This window comes from Macaca thibetana, chromosome 2 (assembly GCF_024542745.1).
Source record: "Macaca thibetana thibetana isolate TM-01 chromosome 2, ASM2454274v1, whole genome shotgun sequence".
Classification (NCBI taxonomy): Eukaryota; Metazoa; Chordata; class Mammalia; order Primates; family Cercopithecidae; genus Macaca; species Macaca thibetana.
In genome coordinates, this window is record NC_065579.1 from 89,598,974 (window position 1) to 89,614,189 (window position 15,216).

A 15,216-nucleotide genomic window follows, 5' to 3' on the forward strand; every position below is an offset into this window, starting at 1 on the left:
TTCAAGTTTAGAAATATTCTGCTATCAAAAGAAAAATTATCTCCTTGTTAAATTTAGTTCAGGGGTCAGCAAACTTTTTCTGTAAAGAAGCAAATCATAAATATTTTAGGCTTTGTGGCTCATGTGATCTGTATGCACCTACTCAGCTCTGCCACTACAGGGGGAAAGCAGGAATAGATAATATGTATATAAACGACCGTGGCTGTGTCCCCTAAAAACCTTTATTGATGAAAATAAATGGTGAGCTAGATTTGGTCCTCAGGTTGTAGCATGCTCACTCCTATATTTGAGATTACCAATTTAATTTTATTTATTTATTTATTTATTTTTGAGACGAAGTATTACACTGTCGCCCAGGCTGGAGTGCAGTGGCATGATCTCAGCTCACCGCAACCTCCACCTCCCGGGTTCAAGTGATTCTCCTTGCCTCAGCCTCCCAAGTAGCTGGGATTACAGGCATGCACCACCACACCTGGCTAACTTTTGTAGTTTTAGTAAAGACGTTTCACTATGCTGGCTAGGTTGGTCTTGAACTCCTGACCTCAGGTGATCTGCCTACCTCAGCCTCCCAAAGTGCTGGGATTACAGGCGTGAGCCATCATGCCTGGCCTAGATTACCAATTTTAGAATTGGTCTAATTTATTATGCTCTTTTTCTCTCCCCACTTATATTACCTATACTGAGAGGGTAGCCTAACGTTTGAGGTTATCTTCTGTGGGGCTGTATGTACAGCCTCTCTCCCAAGAAATGATACGTGCCTCAATGCCACTTAATTGTAACTCACTGGGCCATTCTCAGATCTGACAGCAAAAATATGGGGATGTGAAACTCTCAAGCTATTCTTACTGCTTGGCACAGCCATGTGACTGACAGCTGCCACAATCCCTCGTACTGCATCTTTAGGCTGCTCAACACACAAGGCTCAGTGTCAGTCCCCTCCTTCAGTTTAAGGGGAAATGGATTTAACTAAAGAGGTGGTATGGAGAGATTTAGAAATAACTCAGGGTGCCAGGCACCTGTAATCCCAGCACTTTGGGAGGCCGAGGCAGACAGATCACAAGGTCAGGAGATCGAGACCATCCTGGCCAACGTGGTGAAACCCCTTCTCTACTAAAATTAGGTGGGTGTGGTGGTACGTGCCTGTAATCCCAGCTACTTGGGAGGCTGAGGCACAAGAATCACTTGAACCCAGGGGCGGAGGTTGCAGTGAGCCAAGATTGTGCCATTGCACTCCAGCCTAGCGGCAGAGCAAGACTCCACCTCAAAAAAAAAAAAAAGACTCAGAAGAGTCATATATAAGCAGGAATGCAGAATGTGTGCATATATGTGACTGAGGATGTGGGTGTCAGTGTGTGACTGCATTTTGTTGGCAGGATGACACAGGGGATTCATCCTGTCTCTCTACTGATAACCCAAAAAACGACTGGGAATTCACACAATGGGAAGCCTACCCCAGAAAGCACTTCTCAAAAGAACGGAATGGCTGAGGCAATGTTCACCCACCCAATTCTTCCCATTTAAACAGCATAAACATTGGGGGAAAGAAAGTTTGCTTTAAAAATAAGCAGTCTGTGTAGAGAAAAATTAGGAATCAAAAAAAGCTGTCAAGCATCCTGAGCCCCAATTTGATAATGCATTAATCTTGAATAATGCTTGTGAATGAAAACAGTAAGTAAAACACTCATAAAATTCACATTTCTTCTGTTGTGAACAAATACTTATTGAGAACTTACTAAATACCAGGCATTGTGCTAAGTGTTTAGATATAAACAATGTATGTAATATTTTCTTTTAAAAATTGCCTATTAATAAACAATACATTTGACTTGTAAACATAGGTAGAAGCTGCACATGTATGTATGCAGATATATATCTCTCTAAGAATCATCCAGGTACCCTATATACTTTAACAAATGACCAACACTCAAGAAATGTTCTTATTTGAGCTAACAAGTCCTTTTTTTATAATAAATCAGCTTCTAGTTGATGAATTTGCTGTGAGTTTCTTTCTTTGCTAGTTGTGACATACTATATTTAAGAACATGTGTTTAGAGGATGGTTTAATATTAAGTTAGTTGCCCATTAGGAAGAAGTCCTAAGAAATGTTGAGTTCAACCTACATTGGATTCATCTCTACTCAAGCATGGCCTTTAAATGAAAGCTTCCGTTCTGATTCCACATAGCAGAGTCATGCTGCTGCCTGGAGGTGCCCAGCGCATAAGCAAACCTCCACAAGCTGAGCTACTTACAGCGAAGGGGTGGTAGGGGGCAGCGGGGGGAGCTCCGCGGGGCCCTGCTGGTGGAGATAGCACGGACAGTCCTGTTGAAAAGATGCCAAGTGCGCTGAGGTTCAACCCTGGGATCAGATTGGCTTGTTGCTGGGAATAGAAATGGAGAAAAAAGATGAAGGGAGGAGACCAGAGAGGCCCGCACGCCTGGGTCAACCTCCCTCTCTTGTCTGAATGGCACCAGCGTCTCCCAATCAGCTCTGCCCAGGCTCTTCCTACCCTGTATCAGAGGTGGGTGCCACATCTCAACCTGACCATGGTGTTCCTTCAAGGCTTCTCTGCCACCCTTGGGCATGTCTACATATCTTATCGTGGAAAATGAGGCTCTTCCTGGGGATGGCAGCCACCTTGCCAGCCTCACCCCTGCTAACCCTTCATCTCCAACCTGGTCAGTCCTGTTCCCTACATACCTCTGAGCCCCTGCACATGCTATTTATTTCCTAGGCAAGGAAGTGCTTTTCTCCTTTCTCACCTGGCTAAGTCCTACTGACTTGCAGGTTTCACTTGAGCAGAGATGACCCTTCATGTAGGAAGCTTTCTTTCATCCCAAAGCTCAGCTCGAATGCCCTGTCTGTGCTCTCCAGCACTCCTGTTTCCCTATGCCAGCACTCATTACGTGGTATGTGAACAGCTTGTTTAGTTACCTCTTCCCCTTTTAGTCCAGAATTTCCTTGCAGACAGAGACTGTCTTACTTAGTGTTGTGTTCTCAGTGCCTGGTACATAGTAAGTACTCGATAAATATTCGTTGAATGACTGTTTAAAACAAATTGGATTAACAGTGTTTTCCAACTCTATCCATGGAAAGATCAGATCCTTCACATGATGTAAAGTCCCACATACGTAAACTCCATTATCCAGCTTTGGGATGGTTTACAACTTTGTCTCTCTGCTATTTAGTTGTTGGCTTTGTGATCATCTTGCTTGCTTATTTTACATTTCTACATGGGGATGGTCACACAGGCTGGGGGTGGGTTTTAACCATACAGGTCTTCAGAGGCAGAGGAACGTGGTCACCCATTCCCTGAACGTGAAGCAATTTCCTAACATTTTCTATTTTCTTATTTTTGGCTACATTCACTCTGTAACTTGCCTTTTTTTTTAAGAACGTTTGGAATAGCAGGGCTCATATCCTTCGTCTTTACCTCATTTTGTCTATAAGATGTGGTAATTTTGTTATTCACCTACCAGTGCATGACTTTGGCACAGACATGAATGAACCTAAGTGGTAAGCTCAGGTGAAGATGTATGAATCACTCAGACCCTTCTGTAGCTTTTCCAGGTGTTCACAGAAAGAGATGTTTATCATAAGATGTCAAGAACCCACAGGAAGAAGATGAGATTGTCAGATGATACTTCCACAAATATATCCAAACATGGGGAGAAGACCACACTGCAGTCTCCTGCTCTAGCTCTTCTCATCACGCCCCATAATTATCACGTGATGTGGGCTGCTAAGGTGGGGGTTGGGGTGAGATGGGGACAGATTCTGGGCTGCAGTAGAGGGTACAGCAGAAAGTGCTGCAGTGAGGGACTTGGGCTTAACCTATAGAGTGCTTTGTCCACATTTATTTCTCTAGGAAATATTATCAGGTCTGAGATTTGCTTCAAGGTCATCCAACAGGTATGAACAGTGGATGTGGATGAGGATTCAGAGGAAACAAAACAGACGGTGAGTTGATAACTGCAAAAGGTGGATTATGGGTATATGAGGGCTTATTGCAGCATCCTTTTCACTTCTGTATATGTCCGAAAAATCTAATTAAAAAGTGAAAAAATTTACTCCTCTGAGCTGAGCTGGACTTTTGCTGATGGCCAAATATTTTAAAGGATTTTTTTTTTTGAATGCCAGATCGGCGTCTCCCCATTAAGAATAAAAATTAGGTAGCAATCACAGGAAGGACAAACCTAATTGAGTCTGCTACAAATACACAGTAAAGGCTCAAGTGGTTGACAACATTTATCAGACAATCTAAAAGTGCGGATCAGCAAGCAAGGGAGGAAAATCACAAGAACTTTAAAGCATGCGTTTTTAAAATTTAAAAAGGAACAGGACAATATTACATAAGGTTCAGAAGGCTACATACATGGAAAAAAATCCCACTTTTCTAACATGCCAGCTATTTTCATTTTTGTATGTAGCCTTCCAGTCATTCTGATCCATGTTATTTTACATAATTGTAACTTTAGTTACATACATTTATATCTTGCTTTTCTTATTTATTTATTTAGAGATGGGGTCTCACTCTGTTGCCCAGGCTGGAGTCCAGAGGCGTAATGCCCACTCACTGCAGCCTCAACCCCCAAGACTCAAGTGCTCCTCCTGCCTCAGCCTCTTGAGTAGCTGGGACTACAGATGCATGCCACCACACAGAGTCATTCTTGCTTTTCTTAATGAACATTACATCATAAGCTTTTCCTTATGTCAGTCTTCAAAGTTATAATTTTAATGTCTTCACATGATGTTGTCCCCTGCACTTATCATAATTTATTAGTTGGTTTCCTGATGATTTTAATGCCTTTATCCTAGGAAGTCAGGAAAAATTCTGCATACCTATCCTAAGGCACTTCCTGATTAGCTGAATGACAATTATTCTTAAGAGAGCCTTGAGCACTACCTGAAAACACGTGTGAAAACCAGCAGAGAAGAAAGCATTAGGGACTTACATTAACAGCCAGCATATCGTTTTCAAAGGCCTCACGCAGCTTCTTCATAATCTCTATCTCAGCACTGGCACAGGCCTCAACTGTGCCCTTCACAGTGATGGTTCTTTCCGGGTTGTATATGCTCAAATCCTGCAAACTGACCCGTAAGAAGAAAAGACAAATTTTGTTTTCAACAGGAAAAATAAAATGCCAAAAAAAAAAAAAAAAAAAAAAAGAAAATCACCAAGAAGTTTTGGCGAAGAGGGAGAAGACTCAATTCTCTCACAACACACTGTGGTGTAGAACCCCTGCCGTCCTATTTCAAATCTTACTCGTGATTTAGATAACATCCATAGTGAAAAATGTCTACCTGGTAAGTATTTACGTATTTTTAAAAAAAATGATGATGGAGATAATTGTATCACTTATGATTATATTCCCATTTTGGGAAAAGTAGATGAATGAACTGGACCTATCAAAATGCTCAGGTGTTCCATTATTGGGCATGATTAATCTGAATAAGTGGCTTACGATGAGATTGTTATCTTGGTCCCTGTTTCATGTTCAATTTTCTTCAAATTTCTGCCTTCTTTTCCAATCAGTCTTCCAACCAAGCCATTGTGGGCCAAGATTTTCAGAGGAATCTCTTCGGCTCTAAAAGAGACAAGCAACAAGTGAACACTTTAAGATAGGTATAATGGTTGTCTCCCAAAAACCATTACCTTGCTTTTTTCTTACAAATGGAAGACATTTGTTCAGGTACCAAGTGACGATGGGATTTAGGAGAGGTCAGGTCCCTTACCGACCCCAGTTCATGAATTTTGATTAACATAAGCCAAACCATGGTAATTCTACTCCCTTGTAGTAACTGGTTGGAAGTGGATCCATGAGGCTGATCTGGCCAATGAGGGTATTACAAGAACTCTATTGGGTGAAGAATGTTCTCCTTGCTCTTAAAAAAAGGTACAAGGGAGAGTGACGTTAGCGAGATGACAGACGAGGAAGCCACAGGTCTCTTTCCCCCTCACAGACACCTCAAATTAACAAGAGATAGACCAGAATGCTTCTGTGAGGGCTCTAAAGATCAGCTGAGAAGCTATAATATGAAGTCCACTGTAAACTAAGAAGGCATTCCAGGCTGGGCACTGTGGCTCACGCCTGTAATTCCAGCACTTTGGGAGGCCAAGGTGGGCAATTGCCTAAGCGCCAGAGTTCGAGACCAGCCTTGGCAACATAGTGAAACACCGTCCCTACTAAAAATACAAAATTAGCCAGGCATAGTGGTGCATGCCTGTAGTCCTAGCTCCTGGGGAGGCTGAGGTAGGACTGCTTGAGTCAGGGAGGCCAAAGCTACCGTGAACCATGATCACACACCTCTGCATCCAGCCTGGGCTACAGAGCAAGACCCTGTCTAAAAACAACAACAACAACAACAACTACACACACACACACACACACACACACACACACACACCCCATATATAGATATAGATATATATAACGTCTTCACATGATGTTGTCCAGTGTACTTATCATAATTTACTAGCTGGTTTCCGGAATATGTATATATATGTATATGTGTGTGTGTGTATATATATATACATTTCCAGCAAAAAAGGTAAGAATATTCACAGTGTTTTCAAGGCCCCACCCCCTACATGGCATACTGAAGAGCAAAGGGGAGGAAACCCTAAAGGCTGGGCTCCTCCTTTGGGATAGAAACAAAGACTGGATTATGCATACAACATTTTGGCTTGTCTGGAAGGTGCCAGAAAAACTGGTTTTTGTGTCACTGACTCAGAGCACTGACAGGATCAGCATCAGAGTTCAGAAGCTGCTGAAAGCAGAGGCAAGCAGCATTCAAGAAATGCAGTTCTACAGTCAGACACCAGAGGGATCAAGAGATTAGAACGGTTTTGAGAGGTCCTAGAAGCTCTAGCTAGGCTGATTTCAGGTATTCCACTGCCCAAAGCCAGTACACAGAAACCCTGAGAGGTGGTGGTTTTTTCAAACGCCCAAATCCCAACAAAAAAATTTACTAGGCACACAAAGAAACAGGAACATGACCCAATCAAGGGACCAAAATAAAACTCCCAAAAACTGACTCTAAAGAATACAGATCTACATGCTCCCTGACCAATAATTAAAAATAACTGTAAAGATGCTCAATGAGTATTTTTAGTAAGGACTAAAAATAGTCCCTACTATGTTGCCGAGGCTGATCTCGAACTCTGGGGCTTAGGCAATTGCCCACTTTGGCCTCCCAAAGTGCTGGAATTACAGGCGTGAACCACGGCCCCAGCCTGGAATGCCTTCTTAGTTTACAGTGGACTTCATATTATAGCTTCTCAGCTGACTTTATTTTTTTTTTTTTATTTTTTTTTTTTTTTAGACGGAGTCTTGCTCTGTCGCCCAGGCTGGAGTGCAGTGGCCGGATCTCAGCTCACTGCAAGCCCCGCCTCCCGGGTTCACGCCATTCTCCTGCCTCAGCCTCCCGAGTAGCTGGGACTACAGGCGCCCACAACCGCGCCCGGCTAGTTTTTTGTATTTTTTAGTAGAGACGGGGTTTCACCGTGTTAGCCAGGATGGTCTCGATCTTCTGACCTCGTGATCCACCCGTCTCGGCCTCCCAAAGTGCTGGGATTACAGGCTTGAGCCACCGCGCCCGGCCCTCAGCTGACTTTAGAGTCCTCACAGAAGCATTCTGGTCTATCTCTTGTTAATTTGAGGTGTCTGTGAGGGGGAAAGAGACCTGTGGCTTCCTCGTCTGTCATCTCACTAACGTCACTCTCCCTTGTACCTTTTTTTAAGAGCAAGGAGAACATTCTTCACCCAATAGAGTTCTTGTACTGAGCTAAACAAGAACACAGATAGACAACTAAATAAAGTTGGACAAATTATGCATGAACAAAATGAGAGTATCAACAAAGAGACAGAAACTATAAAAAAGAACCTAACAAATTCTGGAGCTGAAAAATACAACTGAACAGAAAAATTTGTTAGAGGAGTTCAACAACAGACTCGACCAGGCAGAGGAAAGGACCAGCAAATTTGAATACAGGTCATTTGAAGTCTTCAAGTCAGAGGATTAAAATAAATAAATACAGTGAAGAGAGACTAGGGACCTATGAGACTTGCCAAGCAGATCAATATAAGCATAATGGGCCTCCCAGAGACATGCCAAGTAGATCAACATAAGCATAATGGGAATCCCAGAAAGAAAAAAGGGAACAAAGGGGCAGAGACCTTATTTGAAGAATAGCTGAAAAATTCCCAAATATGAAGAATGAAATGTACATACAAATCAAAAATTTTAAAGAACTCCAACTGGGACAAATCCACAGAAAACCACACTGACACACATTATAATCAAACTGCCTAAAGTCAAAGAGAGAGTACCTTCAAAGTGGCAAGAGAAAAGCAATTGTGACATACAAAGGAGCTTCCATAACACTATCTGCAGATTTCTTAGCAGAAACTTTGCAGGCCAGAAGGGAGTGGGATGATATATTTGAAGTGCTGAAAGAAACTGCCATCCAAGGATACCATGTGTGGTAAAACTGTCCTTCAAACATAAAGGAGAAATTAGGATTCCCAGATAAAAACTGACGGACTTTATTACCACTTGACATGCTCTACAAAAAATGCTAAATTCTCGAATTTTCCTTGTGCTGTTGATTTCTGGTTTCATTCCATTGTGATCAGAAAAGATACTTTGTATGATTTCAATCTTCTTGAATTTGTTAAGATTTGTTTTGTATGTTATCTCTCCTAGAGAGTTCCACGTGCACTTGAGAAGAACATATATTCTGCCGTTGTTGGGTGGAATGTTCTCGTATGTCTGTTGGTCTATAGTGTTGTTCCAATTCTATTTCCTTATTGTTCTTCTATCTGGTAGTTTTATCCATTATTGAAAGTGAGGCACTTAAGTTTCCTACTGATATCATGTTGCTAATTATTTCTCCCTTCAGTTCTTTCAAAGTTGACTTCATATATTTAGGAACTCTAAGGTTTGCTGTGTACATATTTATAATTGTTATATCTCCTTAGTGAATTGTTCCTTCAATATTATATAATGTCCCTCTTTGTCTCTTGTAACAGTTTTGTTTTTAGTCTATTCATCTGATATTAGTATAGTTACTCCTCCCTTGTGCTTACCATTTGCATGGAGTATCTTTTTCCATCTTTTTACTTTCAGCCTATATGTGTCTTTATATCTAAAATGAGTCTCCTGTAGACCGCATACAGTTAGATCCTGTTTTTAATCCATTTAGCCAAGAATGTGGAGTTTAATTCATTTGCACTTAAAGTAATTACAGATAGGGAAGGATTTACTTTTGTCATTTTCTTCATTGTATTCTGTATGTCTTGTAGTTTTGTCCCTTCTTTCCTTTCTTCCTGTCTTCCTTTATGTTTTGTTGATTTTTTATAGTGATGTGCTTTGATTTTCTTTTGTGTGTGTTCTTACAGATTTTTTCTTTGTGGATACTATTGCAATTACGTAAAACATCTTAAAGTCACAGCATCCTATTTTAAACTGATAACAACTTCACTTCAATTGCATACAAAAACTCTACTTTCACCCCATCCCCAAATACCACAAATTATATCTTCATATGTTTTTATACTCATTAACAAAGATTTATATTAAAAAAAGTTTTTTCATTTAAATTCTATGCACCAAAATTACTACAGTACAGGTTACTATATTTGTTAATATTCACCCTTACCAGATAACCATATATTTTCATATGGCTTTGTGTTGCTGTCTATCATTCTTTTATTTTATGTTTTATTTTATTGTTTTTTCTTTTTCTTTTTCTTTTTTTTTTCTTTGAGATGGAGTTTCACTCTTTTTGCCCAGGCTGGAGTGCCATGGCATGATCTCGGCTCACTGTAACCTCCACCTCCCGGGCTAAAGTGATTCTCCTGCCTCAGCCTCCTGAGTAGCTAGGATTACAGGTGTGTGCCACCACACCTGGTTAATTTTGTATTTTTAGTAGAGATGGGGTTTCATCATGTTGGCCAGGCTTGTCTTGAACTCCTGACCTTGTGATCTGCCCACCTCGGCCTCCCAAAGTGTTGGGATTTACAGGCATGAGCCACCGCACCCGGCCCCATCCTTTTATTTCAACTTGAAAAGAACCAAGCCCAAAACCAGCATAAAAATGGCAATAATAAAAATCAGAGCAGAGATAAACAAATACAACCAACAAAACTAAGAGTTGGTTATTTGAAAAGATCAACCAAACTGACAAATCCTTAGCGAGATTAAGGGAAAAAAGAGAACATTCAATAACTAAAATCAGAAATGAAAGAGGGAACACTACTACCAATACTACAGAGAGAAAAAGGATTATAAGAGAATAGTATGAAGAATTGTATGCCTATAAATTTGATAACCTAGAAGAAATGGATCAATTCCTAGAGGAAACACACAACCTACCAAGATTGAATCATGAAGAAATGGAAAGTCTGATCAGATCAATAATGAGAGATAGAATCAGTAATAAACAACCTCCCAACACAGAAAAGCCCAGGACCAGATGGCTTCATCGGAGAATGCTACCAAACATTTAAAGAAGAATTATCGCCAATCCTCCTGAAACTCTTCCAAGAAAATGAAGAGGAGGGAACAGTTCCAAGCTCATTCCATGAGGCCAGCTTTACCCTGATTCCAAAGCCAGACAAAGACAACCCAAAAAAAGAAAACTTCAGACCATTATCTCCGATGAATACGGATGCAAAAATCCTCAACAAAATACTAGCAAATCAAATTCAGCATATGAAAAGGATTATATGCCACGATCAAGTGGGATTTGTTCCTGGAATGGAAGGTTTGTTCAGCATACAAGAATCCATTAATGGAGAGCTGGGCGCAGTGGCTTATGCCTATAATCCCATCACTTTGGGAGGCTAAGGAAGGAGGATCACTTGAGGCCAGGGGTTCAAGACCAGCCTGGGAAACGTAGTGAGACCCCATTTCTACAAATATTTTTTAAAAAATCAATCAATATAATAAATCACATTAACAGAATGAAGGGGGGAAAAAAACACATGATCATGTCATTAGAAAAAGCATTTGACAAACTTAACAGCCTTTTATGATAAAAACACCCAACAAAATTAGGAATAAAAGGAAATTACCTCAACATAAGAGCATTTATGAAAAGGCCACAGCTAACATCACACTCAGTGATGAAAGACTGAAAGCAAAGCTTTTCCTCTAAGACCAGGAACAAGGCAAGGATGCCCACTCCTGTCCATTTCTATTCCACATAGTCCGGTATACCGGAAGTCCTAGCCAGAGCAATTAGGTACAAAAAAGAAATAAAAGGCATTCAAATTGGAAAGAAAGACATAAAATGATCTCTATTCACAGATGACATGATTTTATATGTAGAAAGCCTTAAAGACTCTACAAAAAAAAAAAAAAGAATAAACAAATTCAGCAAAATTGCAGGATACAAAAATCAATCAACATGCAAAAATCATTTACATTTCTATACACAACAATGAACAATCTGAAAAGGAAGTTAAGAAAACACTACCACTTACAATAGCATCAAAAAGTATAGAATACTTAAGAATAAAACTAACCAAGGAGGTAAAAGACTTGTACACTGCAAACCACAAAAGGTTACTGAAAGAAATTTGAAGGCACGAATAAATGGAAAGACATCCTGTATTCATGGATTGGAATATTTAATATCGTGAAGACGTTCATACTACCAAAAGTGATCTACAGATTCAATATGAGCTCTATCAAAATCACAGCGGGCATTGTTTGCAGAAATAGAAAAATTCATACGGAATCTCAAAGGACCATGAATAGCCAAAACGATTTCAAAAACTAAGAAAGTTGAAGGGCTCAGACTTCCCGCTTTCAAAATATATTACAAAGTTACATAATCAAAACAGCATAGTACTGGCATAAAAACAGATAAATAGACGAATAAAATAGAATAGAAAGCCCAGAAATAAATCCTTATGTATAGTCTCCAATGATTTTTGATAAGGTGCTGAGACTACTAGTTAGGGAAAGAGCAGACTATTCACCAGATGGTGCTGGGGAAACTGGACGTACACATTCTTCATTGAAGAATGAAGTTGAACCATTATTTTACACCATAAACAAAAATTAACTCAAAATATGTTAAGGACCTAAACATACGACCTAAAACTATCAAACTCCTAAGAGAAAACACGGGAAAGCTTTACGATATTGGACATGGTAAAGACTTCTTGGTTTCACCATGATACCAAAAGCATAGGCAACAAAAGCGAAATTAGACCAGTGGGAGTACATCAAACTTAAAAACTTTTGTGCATCAAAGGATATAATCAACAGAGTGAAAGGTCAACCCATGGGATGGGAGAAATATTCACCAATCATTTATTTGATAAGGGGTTTGCTATGGTTTCAAATTCCCCTCAAAACTCATGTTGAAATTTAATTGCCACTGTAACAGTGTTGAAAGATAGGACTTTTAGGAGGTGATTAGGTCATGAGTACCTTCATGAATGGATTAATGCAGTTATCACAGAGTGAATTCGTGGGCTGAGGGTGAGTTTGGACCTATTTCATCTCTCTGTCTCTTGCACTTGCTTCTGCCTCAGGCTTTCCACCATAGGATAACCCTCACCAGATGCTGACACCACGCTCTTGGATTTCCCAGAACCATGAGCCAAATAAACTTTTGTTCTTTATAAATTATCCAGGCTTGAGTATTCTGTTATAGCAGCACCAAATGGACTAATATATAGTTAATGATCAAGAATAAATAAAGGACTGCTACAACTCCTATAACAAAAGAATCAAATACCTCAATTAGAGAATGAACAAAGGATTTGAATAGACATTTCTCTAAAGATGATATACAAATGGTCAATAAATAAATAAAAAGATGCTCAATATCACCAATCATTAATCATCAGAGAAACACAAATCAAGGCCACAACGAGCTGTCACCTGGTACCTATTAAGATAGCTGTTATTGAAATAACAGAAAATAGGCCGGGCGCGGTGGCTCAAGCCTGTAATCCCAGCACTTTGGGAGGCCGAGACGGGCGGATCACGAGGTCAGGAGATCGAGACCATCCTGGCTAACACAATGAAACCCCGTCTCTACTAAAAAATACAAAAAACTAGCCGGGCGAAGTGGCGGGCGCCTGTAGTCCCAGCTACTCGGGAGGCTGAGGCAGGAAAATGGCGTGAACCCGGGAGGCGGAGCTTGCAGTGAGCTGAGATCCGGCCACTGCACTCCAGCCTGGGCAAGAGAGCCAGACTCCGCCTCAAAAAAAAAAAAAAATAAATAAATAAATAACAGAAAATAATAGGTGTTGGGGAGAACATGGAGAAACTGAAACCCCTGTCTACTATTGGTGGGGCTGGAAAATTGAGCAACTGCTTTGAGAAAAAGTATGAAGCCTCCCCCAAAAAATTAAGAGCAGAACTACCATATGACCCAGCAATCTCACTTCTTGGCACATATCCACAAGAATTGAAAAGAGGGTCTTGAAGAGATATTTGAAAACCCATGTTCATAGCAGCATTATTCATAATGTCCAAGAAGCAGAAGAGCTCAAAATGTCCATCACCAGATGAACAGATAAACAAAATGTGGTATATACATATACTGGAATGTCATTTGGCCATAAAAAGGAAGGAAAACTTGTTACATGCTATAACATGGATGAACCTTGAGGACACTATGCTAAGTAAAATAAGCCAGTTACAAAAGAATAATAGTATATGATTCTACCTATATGAAGTATCTAGAGTAGTCCAATTCACAGAGAAGTGGTGATTACCAGAGGCTGACGGGAGAGGGGAAAAAAGAGTTGTTTAATAGGCACAGAGTTCCAGATTTACAAGATGAGAAGGTTCTGGAGATCTGTTTCACAGCTATGTGAATATACTTAAGACTACCAAAAAGCACACTTAAAAATGATTAAGATAGTCATTTTTTTTTTTTTTTTTTTTTTTTTCTGAGATGGAGTCTCGCTCTGTCACCCAGGCTGGAATGCAGAAGTTCACTCTCGGCTCCCTGCAACCTCCGGCTCCTGGGTTCCAGCGGTTCTCATGCCTCAGCCTCCCAAGTAGCTGGGACTACAGGCATTCGCCCCCACACCTGGCTGATTTTTGTATTTTTAGTAGAGATGAGGTTTCACTATGTTAGCCAGACTGGTCTCGAACTCCTGACCTCAAGTGATTCACCTGTCTCGGCCTCCCAAAGTGCTGGGATTATAGGTGTGAGCCACCATGCCTGGCCAAGATGGTAAATTTTATGTTATTGTTGTTTAACCACAACTTTTAAAGAAGTTTTCTGAAAAAAGGACACAAGGAAGGGATGCCCTCTCCCTCAATTTGTAACTTTTTGTGGGGATGCACATCTGAAATCACTATAGCCATCCTATTATTACCAAGGGAACGTGAGACATGCTGAGGAACATAAAGCAGAAAAATGCCTTGGGTCTTCGGGCCCATGATTCAACTGACCTTGGAGCCGTGTGCCTCAGGACTTCTTGTTATGTGACATGACATCCTTTTCTTATTGGTTACACCACTTGTATTTTCCGTTGCTTGAGACCAAAAGCATCTAACTGATTGCATTACTACTGCCTCAAAATAAAGGGGGTGCTTGAAGAAGCTCCATTAGAAAGTAACTTTCAGAGGGCGGGCACTTTTGTCAGCTTTGTTCACTGCTGAGTTCCTGGCACATAAAATAGTGCCTGGCACATAGTGAGTGCTCAATAAGTATTTGGTAAACGAACAAAAAGAAAGTGTAGGATCTCTGTTCTCCTACATCTTCTACCTCTTATTCAGTTCCTTCAGGGCTCTGTCACCTACACAGGGAGGCCTTCTCTGAAACCCCCAAACCCTTGTCCCCCTAAAACCCTCATTAGAACCTCCAGTTACATGTCATCATTGGATACTACATTTTTCCACTGTAGCATTTCTTTTTTTTCTTTTTTCTTTTCTTTTTTTGAGATGGAGTCTCGCTCTGTCACCCAGGCTGGAGTGTAGTGGCACGATCTCGGCTCACTGCAACCTCCACCTCCCAGGTTCAAGTGATTCCCCTGCCTCAGCTTCCCAAGTAGCTGGGACTTCAGGCATGCACCACCACACCCAGCTAATTTTTGTACTTTCAGTAGAGACAGGATTTCACTATATGTTGGCCAGGCTGGTCTCGAACTCCTGGCCTCAAGTGATGCGCCTGCTTCGGTGTCCCAAAGTGCTGGGATTATAGGTGTGAGCCACCGCGCCCGGCCTCACTATAG

General features: G+C 40.7%; 1 protein-coding gene across 5 annotated transcripts in view; it reads right to left on the reverse strand.

Moving 5' to 3' along the window:
* The window catches only part of IGF2BP2 (insulin like growth factor 2 mRNA binding protein 2), a 191,348-nt gene that overhangs the window by 26,102 nt on the left and 150,030 nt on the right, over positions 1–15,216 (reverse strand). For 3 of the 5 annotated variants that reach the window (XR_007723455.1, XM_050780249.1, XM_050780250.1), the window contains exons 8-10: positions 5,464–5,586; positions 4,954–5,089; positions 2,250–2,378 (exon numbers count right to left, since the gene is read on the reverse strand). Coding sequence is in view for 4 of the 5 variants with exons in the window: in XM_050780249.1 (XP_050636206.1) it covers positions 2,250–2,378; positions 4,954–5,089; positions 5,464–5,586 (388 nt within the window). In the remaining variant the exon portion in view is untranslated. The remainder of the gene's footprint in view (positions 1–2,249; positions 2,379–4,953; positions 5,090–5,463; positions 5,587–15,216) is intronic. The other 2 variants (XM_050780252.1, XM_050780251.1) reach the window with 1 other exon arrangement.